The 21,398-nt window shown below is 29.1% G+C and overlaps 2 protein-coding genes across 3 annotated transcripts in view; both read right to left on the bottom strand.

Annotated features, from left to right (window-relative positions):
• LOC129981127 (nose resistant to fluoxetine protein 6-like) overlaps positions 1 to 3,929 on the bottom strand; it is a 39,178-nt gene extending 35,249 nt beyond the window's left edge. Inside the window, exon 1 of the mRNA XM_056091818.1 lies at positions 3,324 to 3,929. Within this exon, the coding sequence (XP_055947793.1) occupies positions 3,324 to 3,657 (334 nt within the window). The 5' untranslated portion in view covers positions 3,658 to 3,929. The remainder of the gene's footprint in view (positions 1 to 3,323) is intronic.
• An 11,699-nt stretch (positions 3,930 to 15,628) lies between these two features.
• LOC129981374 (prostatic acid phosphatase-like) overlaps positions 15,629 to 21,398 on the bottom strand; it is a 40,269-nt gene continuing 34,499 nt past the window's right edge. For both annotated transcript variants that reach the window (XM_056092200.1, XM_056092201.1), the window contains exons 9-11: positions 20,790 to 20,910; positions 19,569 to 19,654; positions 15,629 to 16,957 (exon numbers count right to left, since the gene is read on the bottom strand). In XM_056092200.1, coding sequence (XP_055948175.1) covers positions 16,643 to 16,957; positions 19,569 to 19,654; positions 20,790 to 20,910 — 522 coding nt within the window. In that variant the 3' untranslated portion in view covers positions 15,629 to 16,642. The remainder of the gene's footprint in view (positions 16,958 to 19,568; positions 19,655 to 20,789; positions 20,911 to 21,398) is intronic.

Raw genomic sequence — 21,398 nt, 5'->3', positions numbered from 1 at the left:
TCGAAACAACATCGAGTGGCGTATTCAGTGGCTAGTTGTATAATAGTGAGTCGGCAGTTGGGTACTGCTAAAGCGAAGAGATAGTGGAAATACTAGGCATTATGAGAGACTTTAGTGAATAACTACAAGAATTCTTTCTTTTTGCTGAGTTCAGTCTGGCCACTTTGTGTGCTGTTCTGGTTATTTACTACAGATTACTATTTGCGAGCTGCTGTTTGTTGTAAATGCTACTGTGTATTGCTTGTGTACATTTCGGTTGTGTTTTTTCGTCTATGCATTCGTGTTTTCGTGCTAACAATAGAGATGCATAATCCACGATTTTTTGAATAACAAATAATATTGCTATTGTTATTTTTAAATATGCGTTCCAAATATCTGTTATTTTAATCATATTATTAATTAAAAATTATTACTTAATATTAAATATAAAATTTATTAATTGTAATTAATACTTAATTTACTAATTTAATTAACGTGCGATTGAATTAATTTATCTGTTTCAGCTTACTTCTTAAATTTTATTTTTTTTCTCAAAACTATTTATTTAATTTATTTATTAGAGTGAACCATTTTCTGGAAAAGATGAGTTAAAAATATATGTCATTTCTTTACAATTGTTTACTTTAGTCCTATATTCTACCAATAGATGGCGCCAGCAGTAAACAGAGTACATGTAATCAAAGTCAATCATGTCACGAGCAATTAAAAATGATCTGTATGGATGGAATAGTGCATCATCAAATACGAATATCGGTCACTCCAGTAAAGTGGAGCGGTGACTTCGCACTTTCCAGTGAAGCCTCGCACTTTCCGGTGAAATCACCGATCCGATTAATTTCAGTGATATGCAATTCAATGATACGATACGATAATTCCAATAACCGGTCCGTTCACTTTTCAATCCAATCACAGATTTCTTTTGAGAGCTTCCATTGGACAGATCGTATCGTCACCGCTCCGGCAAATTTCAGTGATATCGTATCGATTGTTAGTTTCTATTGTGATCCAAAACCTGTAATCGAAATATGATCAGTAAGATCGTATGAAGGATTTGAATCACACCCCTCTTTGAAAAGTATTGATCACTTGTATTTGTGACTTTTTGATATTAGTTACGTAATAACCGCTCTGAAAATATTCGCCATCCCTAGTTAACAAACGGAGTTATTTGTTATTGTGGGTTACTGATTGCGTCACCATAACTCATTACAGCGAAAACATCGATCGATTATTACATGTGGTCGAATGGCAACAATCATATATAATCAAATCATTACACAAACATGACATTCATTTCTTCATTGAACGTTGTAATTCAACACTTCGCAAATTATTGAAGCTGAAAAATACTATTATAAATACTCTAAATATGACTCACCAAACACTATTTTACTAAGAGGAAAGAAGATGTAAAAGAAACCACGAACTTAGTGTCAAACAAAGTTTAAACGGGCGTGAAATAAATCATTTCCAGATGGGTAACCGCTATGATTACGCATGGGCATTGATGATCATAATTTCCAAAATTAATGCCTTATAAAAATGACTTTTATATTATTTTAAAACTAAAAAAAAATGCCTATCTAATGACGTCCGTCAGTTTCTTTTCCGAACACTGGTTTTTTTAAAAATCCTTAATTATATATTTTAATTATATCTTTTAAATATATCTTATGTCTTAATTATATCTTTTAAATATAATAAGCAATTCGTAATGTCATGGGATTTAATCTCATTCATTAAAGCAATTAATTGCCAATGTTAAAAAGAAGAATTTTAAAAAATGTCTTCTTTGTATATTTGTTCCGAAGTATTTCCATAAACATTTGAGAGAGTTGAAATAAAATCAAGCTACCATTCATCAAATAATAACCGATGAATTGTCAGTGTACAAAATGTGTGATAAAATTGTTCCGAGAACCTTTCGCAGAAATTAACAAAGAACAAGAGCAACATGTGCAGGAAAAATAGTAAAATCATTCTTGCTTTTTTTCAACCTCTTTATTTCCTAGCTTAAATCCATGTCACATTTTTCTCTATTTTCAAGATTGAAAGTCGGGCTCAAAAGGCATTACTTTTAAATACTAGACAGCATTAAAATACCCAGAAGTGACCAATTAAAGGCAAATCCAACATAGCAGTGAGTAGTTGAAAAAATCATCTCTACCGCCGTGTGGCTTTTCAAAGCAATTATTTTGAATGAGAAAATACGGGATTTTAATTTTAACTGAACAACAACAAAATAAAGATTAAAAAAAATCAATCTCATTAACTTTATTTACAGACTTCATATAAAAATCTTCAACAATAATAACAAAAATAAAATTATATATATATATATATATATATATATATATATATATATATATATATATATATATATATATATATATATATATATATATATATATATATATATATATATATATATATATTGTGTGTGTGTATTGTATTTTCAATCTGATTTAAATATTAATTAACTCCAAAACGAAATTAAAACCCAATTTTTATCTTAAATTAACCCAAGCTACTTAATTCTAAAATGTTCCCTTATTTCCTGATCAAAATCCCTCTTTTTAATTGATTATATCTCACAGGTGCTCTAAGAAACTCATGATTATTACAATTTCTCACGCTCTGACCGAAGGAATAAAAATATCTAATGCCTGAAGCATTCTTTTAAAGATGTCTAAGATTCCCTTTCTTTAGTCAACAACGTCAACGAAATCCCTATCAGAATTTCATAGTAAAATCGCTGATGAGAAAAATTTCTGTCTCTTTTGCCCTTCTGTTGCGATGAGAATAGGCGCATCTTATCACTCTTTCAGTGTACAAATTATGTCTCCTTTATAAAGTAAATTGAAGTAAATTTCAAAATTTTTATTTTCGACCTAGCATCTACAAAATTAGGTTTATATATATATATATATATATATATATATATATATATATATAATATAATATTTAGCACATCTTGAGTTTCAAAGATTTTGTTAATTAATATTTAATAAAATTAAAAATAATATAATCAACGCTTTAATGGCTGCACGTTTACACAGTCTAACATTCCCACGGGCGGGCAATATTTTTTGAAGTGATTTTTAAAAACTTTAAATTCACGAAATAAACATGTTTGTATAAAACAAAGCTAGTCATAATAGTAGTATCAAAAGTAGTATGGGGTTTGAGGGGCACTGACAATTGTTTTGGTTATTACATACTTATTTTGCCATATGTGTTAATCTTAAAATTAAAAAAGAGCAAAAACAAAAATTCAAACTTTGTTCATTAAAAAATATTAAAATATAATGTTTACTACTTACTTTTCATTGACCAATCAGACGGTGGCAAAAGGCGTTTAAAGGCATATTGTATATCCTGAACACACTTGTCTGATGTGGTTTGAGACAGCATTTCAAGTAAAATTGGGTGAATGGCATGCGGCAGAAAATCCTGGAATCCATTTAAAAAAATTTTATCTTCTTCAGAAATTAATTTTAAACTTTTTGATAAATTAATATTCTCCGCATATTTCTTAACTGATTTGGAAACATCGTAATTATGAATTGAGGTCGCATCATCCACATTTTGGCAGCGCACAGATAACGCATATATAGTCAGTACTATTAAAATAATTTTGTTAATACTCCAATTCATTTTTATGCCTTCTTAAAGATGTATCCGAACTGCTTCTCGAAACACAGGGAACTGTTTTCTGTCAATTACACAAGCAAATTAACTACGCTTTATATTTGTCAATAAATTACAAAGCATTGTCAAATAAGGATAAGATACAGCTGTATCACATGAAAATAAAAACAATGAATGGTTTCAGTTATCGTTAATTTTCATGCAGTTGCCATAACTTTAAAATTAAATTCCTCGACATATTAAACCATGTGACGCTGCAAAATAATCACCACTGTCTGCTTTCTTTTGTTACCGCAAGTTTTGTAACACATAACAATGGAAATAAAAAAATATAAAAAAATCATGAAGGGTTATTTGATAGTCGATGCATTACGAATAGATGACGTCATAGAGCGAAACTGTTATCTAATTCCTTATTGCACATTTCGATGTAATTCACTGTCATTGACTCAGAGCGTTGTGTTGCCGGAACACAGCGGAAAGCCGTTCCAATACTGTTTATTATTACTTTTTAGGAAAAATAAATGAAAAAAATGTAAGATGCCTCTTAAATCAAAACAATGTTTATCTAATCCTTATTCTCATAATTGTAATCAATATTTTAAATTAATAAAAGTAATAGTTTTAAAACATTAAATTTCCAACATCTAAATGCGTATTGTTTTGAGTCTGAATGAAAATAAATGAAAAAAATGTAAGATGCCTCTTAAATCAAAACAATGTTTATCTAATCCTTATTCTCATAATTGTAATCAATATTTTAAATTAATAAAAGTAATAGTTTTAAAACATTAAATTTCCAACATCTAAATGCGTATTGTTTTGAGTCTGAATGAAAATAAATGAAAAAAATGTAAGATGCCTCTTAAATCAAAACAATGTTTATCTAATCCTTATTCTCATAATTGTAATCAATATTTTAAATTAATAAAAGTAATAGTTTTAAAACATTAAATTTCCAACATCTAAATGCGTATTGTTTTGAGTCTGAATGAAAATAAATGAAAAAAATGTAAGATGCCTCTTAAATCAAAACAATGTTTATCTAATCCTTATTCTCATAATTGTAATCAATATTTTAAATTAATAAAAGTAATAGTTTTAAAACATTAAATTTCCAACATCTAAATGCGTATTGTTTTGAGTCTGAATATCAAAACACTTTCTATTTTATTTGTCCATGTCTTTATTTTGCAATGAAATTGCCTAATTTTATTACAACTTTTTTCAACAGAATTGTTTTAAAATAATTTTTAGGCGTTCTCATTATATTCCTGTTTTGAACAAAAATATGTATTCTTAATGATTGATTAAAAGCAAAATTTCAAATATATTCAAGATAAGCGTTGTGTCACAGTTTTTTAATAATTTCAATACTTGTATAAAAATAAAAACACTTTTTAAATATAAAAAATGTATATTTTATTGAAAAAAAATTTTTTTTCTTGTGAAAGGTCATCTACATACTCTCCTATCACTCATGTCATTCTGTCTTTCTCTCAAATCTTGCACTAGTTCATATTTATTTTTCATGATTTAAATACTTATATAAAAATAAAAGTTTTAAGTCTAAAAAATATTTTATTAGGAAAAATGTATTTTATTGTGGAATGATTATTGATCATCTTCTTATTCTTCTTATTCTTCATTCTATCTTTCCATTTAACCTTTTACTAGTGTGATTTTTCTTTTCATTATTTCAATACTTATATAAAATTAAAAACTCTTTTTTAAGGCCAAAAAATATTTTATTGAGAAAAATGTATTAATATGACATCTCTATTAACACTTTTTGAATGTGAAAAAAAAAATATTTTATTGAGAAAAATATATTTTATTGTGAAAATATTTGTGCATTTTGCTTCAACAATTGTTTTAGGTATTGTAGAATAACTCAATGAACACATATGGCGAACATACATAAATGAATCCCATTAAATGCTATTCTACTTTTCAACTAACATAACAGTCAAAAGCGACATGATTTGAATCCAATATTTTGTGTTCATCGCGTAACCATGCATAGTCTACTGTTTTAGTTCAAATTGTTTGTTGTGCTCATATTCAATAAACAGCATCTTTTTCACATGTAGTTGAAGTAACCCAAAATGTTTACTTTTTGTCTGAAACTAAAGATTAAAACATATTACATACGAGGGGTGATCCAAAAAAAAGTTTACTAGCAGCAGTATTTGGAAAGTAGAAATTGTGGATGGGATTATTATTACCCAGAGAGGAAACAGATGGCGCTAGTTGTCTTAGACCGGTCGTTCGAGCAGATAGTGTTAGTATTGAGACCTGAAACAGAGACAGTAATGGCAAGATGCCTAGAGAAATGGTCTCGCACAGAGGTGTGAGCCATGATAAGATTTCTATGGGCCAAGAATGTGTCCCCATCGGACATTCACAGACAAATTGCTGAAGTGTACGGTGGCGAATCAATGAGTAGACAACAGGTGGCGAAATGGTGTCGTTCTTTTGAAGCGGGCAGAGAGATTGCTGGAAACGTTTAGGTGGGAGGTCTGGAGCCACCCCCCCATACAGCCCCGATTTGGCTCCCAGTGACTATTTCGTTTTCTCGGTATTAAAGAAAAACTTATTCGAAACAAAGTTCATATCAGACGGGGATGTTCAAAAAGGTGCCGAGAACTGTGTCAATAGCCAAGGACCTGATTATTACTAAGACGAGTTAAACAAATTGGTCCAGAGGTGTGATAAATGCCTCAACAGGTTTGGTAATTATGTAGGGAAGTGACCGCCACATATATCTATTAATTGCCTCATAAGCCATTTGTATCCTGTGTCTATTGTTAATAAAGCATTTTTCCTTTGCCTTGTAAACTTTATTTTGGATCACCCCTCGTATCATTATTGTTCAGGTGAAAGTAACTAAATCCAAAATTCAGAACTTTGAGATATATCTCATCATTATTTTCAATTAATTCTAAACATTTTTGTGTAACTTATTAACCCTTTTGACCGTTGCTGTAAAACCGATATTTCATTTAGTCCTATAAGCATTTATAACGTCAGATAAAAGTCACTGAGGGCTTTCAGCAGATTCTCCGCAGATGTACAGGAGACACTGTGATTGTCTCTTACTGCTGGGACTTCGGTAGCCTTTGAAGGTGGAAGCCGGCTGTCAAATGTCCAGTTCAAGAACAGAGTGATAGGAGATGCTTGTGGAATATGAAAAGAATAGAATTGTTTGTGTACAAGAAAATTCAAAATAATGATAAAAGAATATATCATAAAATAAGTGTTATCATTTTACATTATCAAGAGTACAGTAACTTGAAAAGGAAGCATATAAGATTATGTCATTTGATAAAAAAAAATGTTTGTGAGTTTCATTTGATCTTTAGAGAGTTTTTCAAATTATATCGATAGATGTATCACCAATATATTATTATAGGAAACTGTATTCTTACAATTTAGCAATAAAAGAAGCAACCCTCTTTTAAATGATGCACATTGTTAATTACGACATGAAGTCAAATGGTAAAAATCGGGTATAATTATTTCTATAGTTTGGTCATAATTATCAATAAAATGATTCGATCGCAATTATCAATGATAAGTAGTTTTTAATAATTTTGTATAATTATAAATTTAAACAATTAGGATGCGAAATTTTTTAATAAATATTTTGCTGCAATTCTCAAATTTTTCAAAGATTAAAGTTTTGGTAGCTGTCAATATGTAAATAGTGTGCTTGAAATAATTGATTAGAGCACATGCATGAGCTCCTAGATTAGATGGTACCTTATTATCAAAATTCATATTCACTTCTCTCAAATATTTTGTACTGAACGATTCTATCCTGGAGATGGTCTTGCGAGAAAAAAAAATTGGTTTTGCACTGAGTGACATATGGAGAAATTTATTTTCATTAATTATTTATAACAAAACAAGAGAAATCCCTTAATTCAAAAAAATGACGACAATATTTTAGAAAAGAAAACAATAAAAATATTCTTGTTCAAAATTGAAAAACACTTCAACTTTATATATTCATTTCAACTTTTAGAGCTCTGGGGATAAAAGGGACAGTTATTGAAAAGTAGAGCCTATATCGTGATTTCAACTCATTGGGAAATATGAGATCATTTTCAGTATAATAATCTGAGGAGGAATTTCTTTTTTTTTATTAGATAGTTATCTATATATTTTATTTCTCAGATATTTTTATCAGATAAACATTTTATCTAATAGCTAGTTCTATAATAATTGAAAGCAGGTTCAGGAAATATAGCTTTTAATTATTTTTCAAATGATTTCCACATTGTTGCATTACTTTCATTTGCTTATTTCCGTCTCTTTTGCTTATTATCCTTCCTTTCTAGAATTTTATATCTATTAAAGAACTGTAATTTCCTCACAAATAAGTAGTCCTCATTGCCAATTTTGATATTGCATCCTACTTTTAAAAAATATTTATAATCGGTCAATTGATTAAATTTTATTATTCAAATAATCAATTGCTAAGCTGCTTTTAATGTTCTGCTAGTTATTAATTTAATTACCTATTTTGAGCAGATCTATTTCGAATATTGCTGTTTAAATAACAACAAAAAAACTGCGAAGATGAAGATTAATTTCTGTCTATTGAAAATTGTAAATGAGTTGTTCCCATTCTGACGTCATTATTATTGTTAAGAATTATTGATTCTTCTAGAGATATTAAATGTTTAATTTAATTCTTCAGCCAGAATTTTTTTAACAGCCATCCACTGAAGAGTTTATAATTCATTCGACACAAAAATTTAATAGCAAACTTCGTTAAAATTTTTAGTTTTAATAAGCCATTAAATATATAATTATATAATGATATAAAAATATATTTATAATTTTTCTTAATCTCCTTTCACATGTTGGTATTATGCACTTTAGTTGACTCGACTTGTTTCATGGCAGTCAAATCTTGAAGTCAATGACTTCAAATCAATCTTCCACTTCCTGATATGAGTTCGAAAATTCTGAATATTTGTGTGTTCTTGATGACAATTTTTTATGTTAATATTTTGAAACTTTCATCCTGAGATAACTGATTAATTGAACGAATTTTTGATTCCATATGAAAGATATCATCTAGCAATGAATTTGGCAAAAATTTATTTCCAGACTCTTTTATATTTTTAAAGATGAATCATAAATTAAAGGCTAATTAGTATAAAGGGTTCATGATAAAGAAATGTCTATCCTTTCGAGCATAAATAGATAAATGTTTTTAGAAACTTTGATATCAAAAAAAAAACATTTATTATCACGAAAAATTTGAAATGAAATTTTGTAGCATCAGCTTCTCTTAGGGCTAGAAATATAAAACCTAAAAGTATTTTTCTCCATTCGATATATTTTCGTTTATTTCAAGTTCGTAAAAAAATCATTCCATCTGTCACAGTGTGAACGAAAAAAAATTCATAACAATTCATTGACTTTTTGAAAAACAGTGGTAAAACTTTCGGGCAACTATAAAATTTTCATGTTTTTTTTTTTTTTTTTTTTTAATTTTGTTATGCAAACCAAACTAGAAAGCACAAATAATTAGCGATAAATAACTTTTAAAAAATAACTTAAAATAATAAATAAGATAAATGGATTAATCTCAAAGAAATAAGTTAATTTAATATTTTGAATATTATAGACATTGTTAAGAGAAAGAAAATTTAGATTCTAGCAATTCTTATCCTTTTCAAATCAGTATATGCCCTAATTTTATAAAATATATGAATATTATCTTGTTCGTAACCACTGCAAAATTATTTTCATTATTTTTGGAAATTAATATCTAATAATTAAAATTCGAGGGTATTATAATATAAAGGTAAAATTCTATGAATATGGCAAGTCTGAATTTTACATATGTCTGCTTTTCAAATTTACGCACATTCTCATATTTCTTTATTTCATCAAATTGGCGGTGGAAAATTTTTCACCTTGTAAAATAATGTTATATTTAATGTATTCGCAGGTAGTTTGTCATATCTTCAGGTTCTTGAAATTTGCCGTACAAAATCAATATTTATTTTTAATATTAAAAAAATGTTCCGATTAGTTCTGGACGCAAATTTATATAGAAAACTTAGATAATAAAACGATTGAAAAAATTACTAAATCCGCTGCGATAATATATGAAATATTGTTGCTGTTTTCATTTTTGCTACGAACTAAATACTGTTTTTCTACATGTATACATGAAAAGAAGGATTCAAAAATAGCTTATTTTAATTTTGGTCAATTTCTGGATTAATTTTGAAACCAATAGAACAAAATGATTATGAAACAAAGTGCAATAATTGAACTGTTTACAGTTAATAGTTTTTATCTGTAATGTTTATTTATAATTAAGGTGCGCGTGCGCGTGTGTGTGTGTTGTTACTGGATTTTATGGTATTAGTCATTTATAAATTCTGAAATATTTTATTCAGTTTATAGACTTTTTATTTATGAAAATCACTATTTCAGATTCACTAATAACCTACTGTATATTTATAAGTTTTTAAATGACGGTTATCACTACTTTTAAATTGATCTTTTACATCAACGTATCATTGAGATGAACTTCTATACAGATTTTAAAAAAAATGATAAAAATGTTTTAACTAAAGGAGGATTACTATACAGGATTCAAAGGTATTGTGAAATTTTAAAAACTGTTATTGATCAAATTTTAGTTTGGGAAAATAATTAATTGGTGTTTATTTTGAATTTGCGGTCAGCGTCTTTTTTGGTGAGTTTGTTTTAATGCTTGTTTATTGTTTTTATTGAGGGCATCCTTTTCAAATTTAAATTATTTATATGTGTTAAGTTTTTACACACTGAATTGTTCTATTTATTGACATTTTTAATATCATAGAAATTTTAATACATCACAGAATTATTATTATATATGTAAATTTTGATTTGTTTTTATTGTATTTTTAATATCATAGAAATTTTAATACATCACAGAATTATTATTATATATGTAAATTTTGATTTGTTTTTATTGAATTTTTAATATCATAGAAATTTTAATACATCACAGAATTATTATTATATATGTAAATTTTGATTTGTTTTTATTGAATTTTTAATATCATAGAAATTTTAATACATCACAGAATTATTATTATATATGTAAATTTTGATTTGTTTTTATTGAATTTTTAATATCATAGAAATTTTAATACATCACAGAATTATTATTATATATGTAAATTTTGATTTGTTTTTATTGTATTTTTAATATCATAGAAATTTTAATACATCACAGAATTATTATTATATATGTAAATTTTGATTTGTTTTTATTGTATTTTTAATATCATAGAAATTTTAATACATCACAGAATTATTATTATATATGTAAATTTTGATTTGTTTTTATTGAATTTTTAATATCATAGAAATTTTAATACATCACAGAATTATTATTATATATGTAAATTTTGATTTGTTTTGATTGAATTTTTTAATATAATATAAATGTTGATATATCGCAGAACTGTTATTATATTTGCTGTAATTTTTGATACTTTTATTGAATTATATTCATGATTAAACTTATTGCTTGTTAGATTCTAAATATGATATTTATCTTAATTTTAATTCTCGTTGGAGAGTTGGATACGGAGTTTTCGTGGTATAGTGGAAAGGTTTCGAGTTCTGGATTAAACGCTCCAGGATCAAAACCCAATTTCAAGACGTGCGATATCTCGACAGAGGCCATTTGGGAAACTTGATGGGGCCGCCAAAGAGCAACCCCACCTAGCATGAAGGAACAAACTATACTTGATGACGTGGGATCCTTGCAAACAATAAAGGACCTTTAAATAAAATGCACATATATGCCCAACATAAATATGTATGACGTCGGTATCAGATGTCTTCCTTGGTATTTTGAGGCAGTCCTGAAAAGGTGCTCAATCTCAATTGTTGTCCTTATCTTTTAACTTTGATTCAAATTTATGAGGACATTCCTCGAATAACTTATATGTTACTTCAAAACGGGACATTACTATTTGCTTGAGGTTTTTTATGCAGCGTTTTATACTTGTTTCCGGTTGGAAAAAGATATTTCATATATAAATTTTGAAATATTAATAAATGCTGTTGTTTCAGATGGGGCTTCAGATGCGCTGTTTGGACATTCTTAGTCCTTGGGATGCTGCCCCTAGACAGCCGCCCCTACGCCAGGCTTCAAAATATTTTGAATGAGCTTTCTCTCGGAAACTGAAAAAATATCATATATACTTCATTCATTTTTTTTTTATTTTGTTATCATATAATACATGTGCAGTGGAAAATCATTTAATTTAAAATGTGTTAAATTCCTTTTTACGATAAACCCATAATTTTTAAGAAACTGTAATGATTTATAGAAACAGGAAATCCTATCGGTAATTCACATTTCTTGAATGCATCTAATTAATTACGGAATTTTACAAAATACTGAAAAAAAATGCGTGATTTCTTAACATTTATCATTACTTTTGTATGCATAATTCAAATGAAGTTGATCACATCATATAAGTATCCGGAATATCACAAAATCTGTGACTTGTGGTTAACATGTGTCTCTGTTTTAATCTAGGAAATTTCTATTTCATGTCGTTTGCGTATGAATTAGAATACTTGTTCGGTTTCAAATCGGTTATTTAGTTTACAAAGAAAATAAAACAGAAACAAATCAATCATAAATTTTAATAGGTATCATTATCTATAACATTTTTTATGTCTCAATACTTTGACTACTCTGGATGAAGGATTATCTTAATATCTTGCTTTAACTGAGATTGCTTAGTCCAGGGTTTAAGAATTGTTTTTTTCGTACAATGCCAATTTATAATAGCTGGGATTTCAAAATGGAGAAATAAATAAGAAGATAAAAAATAAATTAATGAGAACTAAATGAAATTTCAACTAAAAGTATTTATGTGCCGCAATTTAAATAAATATTTTAAATCAAGATTAATCCTCTGGCAATTCATTTTTTAAAAATGTCATTGACAGAAAAGTATTTAAAAATTTAACAAAGGCAATTTTCGAGTTTCTAGTACAATATTTCTCTATACAATACGACGGAAGAAACTTTTGGTCCCTAGTGTCATAGTTTACAGTTTACAGTTAAAAATACAGGAAATATAGTTTAATGCCGCAATAAATCATATGAAAAGTGTATTCTTGCTGAGATGTCACTCTGAGATTTAACTTTTGACAGTTTTATGTCCGTATGAGGATTATCTTGGTAGGATAGCCACAGGAAAGTAAATATTTTATTAATCCAAATCCCGCAATGAAGAAACTTCTGTTAAAGGAATTCCTGATGAAAAGAATAAACAAAACTTTTAGAAGGAATTCATGGAATCCATATCGTTTTATTAGTTTTATTTGATACGATTAAAAATTATTCTGTTGTCGAAATTTTATTTGCTTCTTTCTCCTTGGATTGAACCACATTATTATCATCCAAATATGTTTTGGATTACTAGTTAATAAGATGCTTCCAAAAAATGTTCCATTCGTCTCAATCTTTGATCTAATTCTTAGAACCTTCAATGATTAACTCAGTAGAAAAATTCATAATGACATTTGATGATTGAAAACTAGAAAAGACATGGATGATGTGAAGTTTCCAAAGATTATTATTCCTGTAATCCCAGCTTTGAGCTATCAATAATTTACTGAGTTTAATAGGTTTTTGAGTTGTAACAATTGATGTTGGATGATTGAAACCCACATGAGACTATGTGATTATGTGACTATGATGGATTGGATGATTGAAACCCGCATGAGACTATCTGATTATGTGATTGGATGATTGGAAAGGATGATTGGATTGGATAATTGGAAAGTTGGATGATTGAAACCCACATGAGACTATGTGATTATGTGATTGGGTGATTAGAAAGTTGGATGATTGAAACCCACATGAGACTATGTGATTATGTGATTGGATGATTGGGAAGTTGGATGATTGAAACCCCCATGAGACTATGTGATTATGTGATTGGATGATTGGAAAGTTGGATTGGATGATTGAAACCTACATGAGACTATGTGATTATGTGATTGGATGATTGGAAAGTTGGATTGGATGATTGAAACCTACATGAGACTATGTGATTATGTGACTATGTCCAATTTCGTCCCTCTTTCCACCGAAATATTTTCATCTCAAAACATAACTTGGCTTAAAATACTACGGCGCGTGTGAAAATTGTATGAAAATTTTAAAAAATAACCGAATTATTCAATTTAAAAGAAAAACTCTTTAAACATAAGATTCAAATATGAAAACTTCTAATAAACAAATTATTTTAAAGCCCTATTAGTATATCATTAAATAAATTACGATTCTTTCCTTAAAAAAATATTTGTAGTCTTTTTTTTAATTGACCTATAGGTACAAATATAAGAATTTGATACCAAGGCCCGTATCTGCGGCGTAAAACATAGTAAAATTCTACGTAGTGTTATCATTTCCTCCCACAACATGAAAATAAGAATTTTCTTCAAAACTTAAGTATGAATTTCGGGAAGCTGAGATCAGGAAGAATTTGTTACTAACACATGGGTGGACAGTTACTGATAACGCATAAGTGACAATAATTGAAAGGAAAAAATATTTCATATTCTTCCTTCAAGATATTTAGTATTCTTTCTTCAAGATTAGGGATTGCAATACCGGTATACCGGGATACCGAATACCGGTATTTTGAGCCATTTTACAATTTCGTAATACCGGTATTCACAAGTTTAAATACCGGTTTTTCGGTATTTACTAGAAATTTTTAAAATTGTCTCCACTATATATTCAGGGATCGCCAACATAGCAAAGTAGTATACGTTTTTGTTTTTATGTCTCCCTAACTTGCAAAATTAATTATCTAATTAATGGCTTAATTAATTGCTTAAATCTAAATTAGCGAAACATGGATTATACCTGAAAGAAAATATTGTATCCATAACGACTGATGGAGCAACAATTATGAAAGAATTTGGAAAGTTGATTGGTGCTAATCAGCAATTGTGCTATTCTTATGGAATTCAATTAGGAGTAATAGATGTATTATACCAAAAAAATAAAGAACAGAAGAATCCAAATATTGTGTTTATAGAAACTTCGGATTCCGACATTGAAGAGAGTAAGAGTGAGAGTGATATTGACAATGAAGATAATGACAATGTAATTGTGGAAGTTGATATTGCTAATGAGGATGAAATATTAACCCTTCAAGAATTGCTTTCTATAATTTATAAAGTTAGAAAAATTGTTAAGATATTTAAACTTTCCCCTACAAAAAATGCCATATTATAAAAATATATACTAACTGAAAATAAAACAGAATATATGTTAATAATAGATTCTATGACCCTTGGAACAGTTTACTCCTGATGAGGGAACGGTTTTAGAAATTTAGAAATCCAATCCAAAAAGCAATAATCGACTTCAACCTGCAAATTAATTTTTCAGACAGTGAATTCGACTTAATATCCAGAACTATATCAGCTCTACTTCCAATAAAACTGACTATTGAGGCATTAAGTCGGAGAGATTTTAATTTATTAACAGCTAATGCAACAATAAATTTCATGTTGCAATCATGAAAGAACAGCACACATCACTATCTGAAGAATTATATATTACATTAAAAAATCGCACAGAAGAAAGGCATACCGAAATAGAAAATGTCTTATGGTATTTACATAATTATAATGATTTTAAAAATGAAAATGAAAAAGAAGGAAAGAAAATAATCAATTCAAATCTGATTAAGTTTATAGTAAATTTTCTTACAATTTTTTACCCACAAACCTATCCTCATTCAGAAGAATTCAGCTCAGTTATCGAAGATTATGATGACACTAATGTCGATAGTGAAATGGAACTGTCTCTGGAACAAAAATTAGAATTAGCGATAAATAAAAAAAAATAAAAAAAATTCAACGAACCAAAATACAATACAGAAATCAGCTATATCCAAAACCATCCGACGAGAAATCGATTTATTTGAAGATGAGGGATTTAGAGGTAAATACTTGAAAAAAGTATAATGCGTATTGCTAATAGTATCACCAACTAGCGTAGATGCCGAAAGAGCGTTTTCGACAGCTGGTAATTTTTACACGAAATTACTTTTCAGTTTTAATGACAGTACAATTGATGCATCATGTTTTTTAAGATCACATTTCAAAAATTTGTAATAGTACCACAGACTGAATAGTGATATTTACATTTTTTTGTGATTTAAATAAATAAGTTGTTCCTTTACTTTTTTGTGATTCTTTATATACTGTTATAATTTATAAGTTTCATATTATTTTTTGTGATATTTACACTCTCTTATAAAACTGGCAAATAAAACAAAGAAACACCTGTGTTTTCTTTCTTTTTCTAAAATTTCTAATACCGGTATTAATACCGGTATCCCGGTATTAAGATCTAAAAAATACCGAATACCGGTATTGAAATTTTGGTCCGGTATTGCAATCCCTATTCAAGATATTCGTATTCTTCCTTCAAGATATTTCGTATTCTTCCTTCAATATATTCGTATTTTTCCCTCAGAATATTTCGTATTCTTCTTTCAAGATATTTCGTATTCTTTCTTCAATATATTCGTATTTTTCCTTCAAGATATTTCGTATTCTTCCTTCAAGATATTCGTATTCTTCCCTCGAGATAATTCGTATTCTTGCTACAAAATATTTCGAAATATTCCTTCATGATATTCGTATTTTATCATTCTTGTGGATGCTGCCATTCCTCTCTCTTTATTTAGCGGTTCGGCCTTCTTTTTTCTAAAGAACTTATAAAGTTGCTTTTAAATGAATTTATCAATTCACTTCAATTCTGATGTTTTTTGACCAAATGATCCCCTAGCAGATAAACGAAATAAGCAAGTGCTCCTTCTTTAAATATTAAGATATCATGGTTTCACACTCCTTGAATATGTTTTAAATGAATTTGATTTCTGTTTTTAGCAAAAGTGGCGAACAGTCTTTATTCATACACAAGCTGCCTGATCCTATCTTTATCGATTTCCTGACATTCTTTTTCCCAATCCAAAGGGTAAAGATCGGCTGTTTGTCTCTCTAGCTCCTCCAGTGGGCAGTACTCGCCACATCCGGGCAGTTGCAGTATGTGAAGAGGTGGGATATGCTTTTCGGGCTGAGTTGCATTGGAGAGGAGAAGTCTAACGGTGTGTCCTCTTTCCCCTTCTTTATGCAGTTCGAACAAAATAGTGGATGCATAAGTTGGAACTCGGTGGTTGAACACTCGAAGAGCATTGAGGACGGCGGCCACGTTGCTGCCATGCTGAAAGAAAAAATTGAATTTAAGAGTCTCATGTCAACAAATAGGAAGAATGTATACAGAAACGGAATTTTTTTCTAGCATAGTAATGCGACTAGAGGATCATTCCTTCACCTTGGGGCATTGACAGAAGATATAAATCCAAGCATAGTAATGCATGTAGTTTACAACTTCTTCATCTTGAGGATCAAAACAAGGCGTAAAGCCAAGCATAGTGATGCATGTAAAAGGCAACTAATTCATCTTGAGGAATCAATAAAAAGTAAGAAATCCAATCAAAGTAATGCATGTGGAGCATTACTCCTGAATCTTGAAGAGTTAACAAAACATGCAAGTCCAAGCATAGTAATGCTTATAGAGATCATCCTGAGAAGTCAACAAAAGTAGTGAAGCCAAGTATGGCGAGATATGATGGAAAAATACTATTACCCATTCACCCTATGTATAATACATTCGTAAGAAATGGTTCGAAATTATTAATTCTGTTAATGAGACTTTAGAAAATTATTTTTCATTTTAAAACTAAGCAATCATCTTCATTGAAACCGTTTAATTCAATCATCTGAAACTAAAGGCCACTAACAATTGAAAGTAAGCAAATGAAAAAAAAATCATGAAGTGCTTCGAAAATTAATCTTTTACAAATATGTGCATCGTATAGGAGACTTTACATAAGTATTAATACTCTTTAATAAGTGACAGATTTTCACAGAGAATAATTTCTACTTTATTTTGTTTGAGAAAGATTTCTAATCAGGCTTACTGCAACTGTTGATACAAACATTTGTATAAAACGATACTCCCAACTTCAATATTTTTCCTTCAGTTTAAAATTGTATTGATTTTTAGATTACCTGCATTTGTACAGAATTATGTGCATATTAAATATTTGTCAAGAAAATGTGTAAAACCAAATTTAAAAAGCTTATTTTCTAATGATCAATAATCACCTATATTTCAGTTAAAATGCAATTTTAAGAATAAAAAAAACATGTATATTTGGTATTATGCAGTTTTACTAGCATTTTAAAAAAAAACTGGATACGAAATATTTTAATGCAGCTTCTTGTAAGAAATATTTATAAAAATTCAATCATAGCTATCCTTATTAACTGACTTTCATTGGGATTCCCCAATGTTTTCAGACCGATAAATTTCCAATCCTAAAATTCTAGTTTATGGACAAAAAATAGAAAATAAGCCCATTTAGCTATATTAAATATCCAGCTCTTCCACTTAAATAATATCCAAATATTTGCAGAATTATGAACATTACAAAGGAATACTGAATTGATAATTACCATTGAATTTGGGTATAATATCTAACCTTATAATATCTAGAAAGGATTTCGGTATAATATCTAGAAAGGATTTCGAATAGAAAATCAACCAATTGACTCTCCGATCCGCCACGAAGGCACACGGATTTAAACCATAAGGCTGAATGACGGGACCGCCGCAACAGCAACACCTGCAGGAACTGTGGTTGAGTCCTAAGGGCCATCACCGGCCACGGTACAACCCTGCCCGAAGGAAGTACGTCCCATCATTGATGGGAGGAGTCAGATCCCCCCACCTATTTGTGCACCCTCCAGGGTGGCGAGATCCAACCACCATGCCGGAAGCATCTCATCCTCATTTCTAGGTGCCCCCCACCCGATCTAAAATCTTCTGCAGACACTTTGGAAGGGCATGTCCAGTAGCCTGATTTCCAAAATAATCTAAGAAATTAGCAAACTGTTCATACAATAATCAAGATGGGGCATCTTGTCGTAAAAGTGCACAGATTCTAAATTTCAAACAGGATTCGTAATTAACGTAGGAAATGTAACGCTTCGCACAATGTATGACTAATGTATGTTTGGAGTTCACAACAATAGCCATTTGGATATGGCGATAGCTTAATGTAGCGAATTGACCTGAACAATTAGGGCATAACTGGGGCAAATGTTATCTTGGGTATGGAAGACGCATATCAACCTAGCCTCCTCGAATAAGAAGTACGGGTCTCAACAGATTGAACAGGTATTCTCGGTATGGCATCTTTTTTCTATTCTTCCCTTTATATATTTAACTTCAAATTAGTGACCTGTTGTTGTGACTTATGGCACTTTACAAGCCCGCTAACAGTTAATTGCCAGCGATGTAAGCCAAGTGAGCACCTCTTATATTTTCGGTAGCGTCAACTAAGGCCAAGAGAACGACTTAGCTACTTCATGCGTCACATTCGCTTGCACAACCCCTTTTTACAGGGGGCACATTCGCACACCTCACAGATAGAACACAGAAGAACAGCCAGGCCCGAACCGGGACTCGAATCCGGGACACCCAGAACACGTGGAAGACGCGCTATCCCTATGCCAGGAGACCAGCAAAATTAGTGAACTAAATTGATAAACTTTTCTTCCTTTTGAAAAATATTTCTAAATTGGAAAATATTGAAGATATTCTGTAACACTCATATCTGTTACAATTCAACACTGATATCTGTTATAATGAGATCATTTTCTTTCTCATCCTTATATCAATATGCCAATTACCTTTCAAATGTCAGTACATTAAAACATCAACAGCAGTTAATCGCTAGTAGATATTCAAGCTGTTAAATACTTACTCCTGAATATACGTAAGCCTTCAATTTTGATTTCGGATTTTGTATTTTATCTTTCATTTTTCCCACAATCTCGCCAATCACTGGACCTATAAAGGTAAAAGAATACTTAAAATGCGCCGCCAATTCATTCAATCAGTATTCGTAAAATAATGTATACCTCAAAAAAGATATTAATTTATTCACGAATCTCTTTTAATTCTGAATCGTTTAAATCTGATCAGAAAAAAAGGATGAAGTCAAACTAACTTTAAACAAAAAAGAATAACCTAAACTGAAAATGAATATTAATGCAATTGAAACTATAAAAAAAATTTAAAGAAGGCCAAATCAACACATCTCTGATTCAATTTGAAGTTGACGGAATCCTTTCAAAATATTCATAAAGCACATTCCATAAGACATTGGTCATCATTAATAATAATAAAATCAGGAAAGAATACTTAGAATTCTAAAATTAGAATTTTTTTAAAATGTTAATTATTGTAGTTAGTTTTTTTTTCAGATTTGCCTTTACTCTGAAATATGGCCTGATTCAGCTAAAGTTTATATTTGCAAACCCAATTGTGAGCAAAGAATTTTCTTAGTGAGACTTAATTCATTGAGCTCTAAATTCTTATTTTCTTATGTGGGCGCTTTTTTATAAAGTCAATGCTTTCAATTATTGAATAATCAAAATGAATACAGAATACGTAATTGGAAATTTCTTTAATTTTTATTAACGGTTTAAATTTTAGAATTATATCTTTGTAAATTTTGCTGGTAGGAGCATGAAACTTTATATATATATATATATTCATAAATATAAAGCTTAATTTAAGAAGAACTTTTTAAATAAATAAATGTAAGAATAATAATAAAATATAAATTAATGTAAGAGGAACCTTTAACTGGCACTTTTACATTACAAAACCTATATAAAAATGTAATCTTTTTTTAATCATTTTATTTTCTACCTCCAACGAAGCAAAAATATTTTCATACCATTCTGTCCTTCATTAAATTAAAATTGTATAATTGAGTTCATATTTTCTTCTTTTGCCATCTTTATATTGCATTTCGTCTTGTATATATTTTATATTTGTTTAAATTCCAGTTATATGTAAACAAGCATTATGAATTACATTCTCTAATTCATTAATGAATTCAGGAATTCAAAAATTCTTTAAATCATTTTTTGTTGTTGTTTTGTTTATTTCTGTTTTAAATTATATGAAATCTTACCAGCTCTCAATCTGTGAAGCAGTCTTGTTTTAAAGTGAAAATGATAGCAGATATCACTGTTTTGCTTCAGAGACTCCCAGGTACTCACTGCCCAATCCGGAATGGTCAAGTTTTCGGTTTTCTGAAAGAAAAATAAATGTAGTCAACCATTTCAATCAACGGAATTGTAAAACAACTTAAAGGTTTTTTCGCTAATATCTTTGTTATTTTCGCGAGAAATATTATCTGTCTTTAAAACTTCTAGTTAGGTTTTTCTTTTTGTTGTTTTAGAAATTTTCTAAGATTTTATAAATTGGGAAAGCAAATATATGTGATGTAAGTCTTCATGCACAGCTTTAGTTCAGCTGCAATAACAAGTTACTTACAATTATTAAACATACATTATGAAGTATATCGAAAGTATTTATGGTATAATCCATATTTTACGAGTTACATTAAAGACTTGTTTAATCATCTACAGATTTGTGAATCTTCTAAATGATAAACTAAATGAATTTCAAAATGTTAGTTTTTAGTAACAAACAATGTAATGATAAAGAAGTTGACCTTCATTTGTTTTTGATGGTCAGTTATTTATAGATATAAAAGTCATAGTCTTAAGACGGAATA

Source organism: Argiope bruennichi, chromosome 8, assembly GCF_947563725.1.
Source record: "Argiope bruennichi chromosome 8, qqArgBrue1.1, whole genome shotgun sequence".
Lineage (NCBI taxonomy): Eukaryota > Metazoa > Arthropoda > Arachnida > Araneae > Araneidae > Argiope > Argiope bruennichi.
This window is presented reverse-complemented; position numbering and strand designations above follow the sequence as displayed.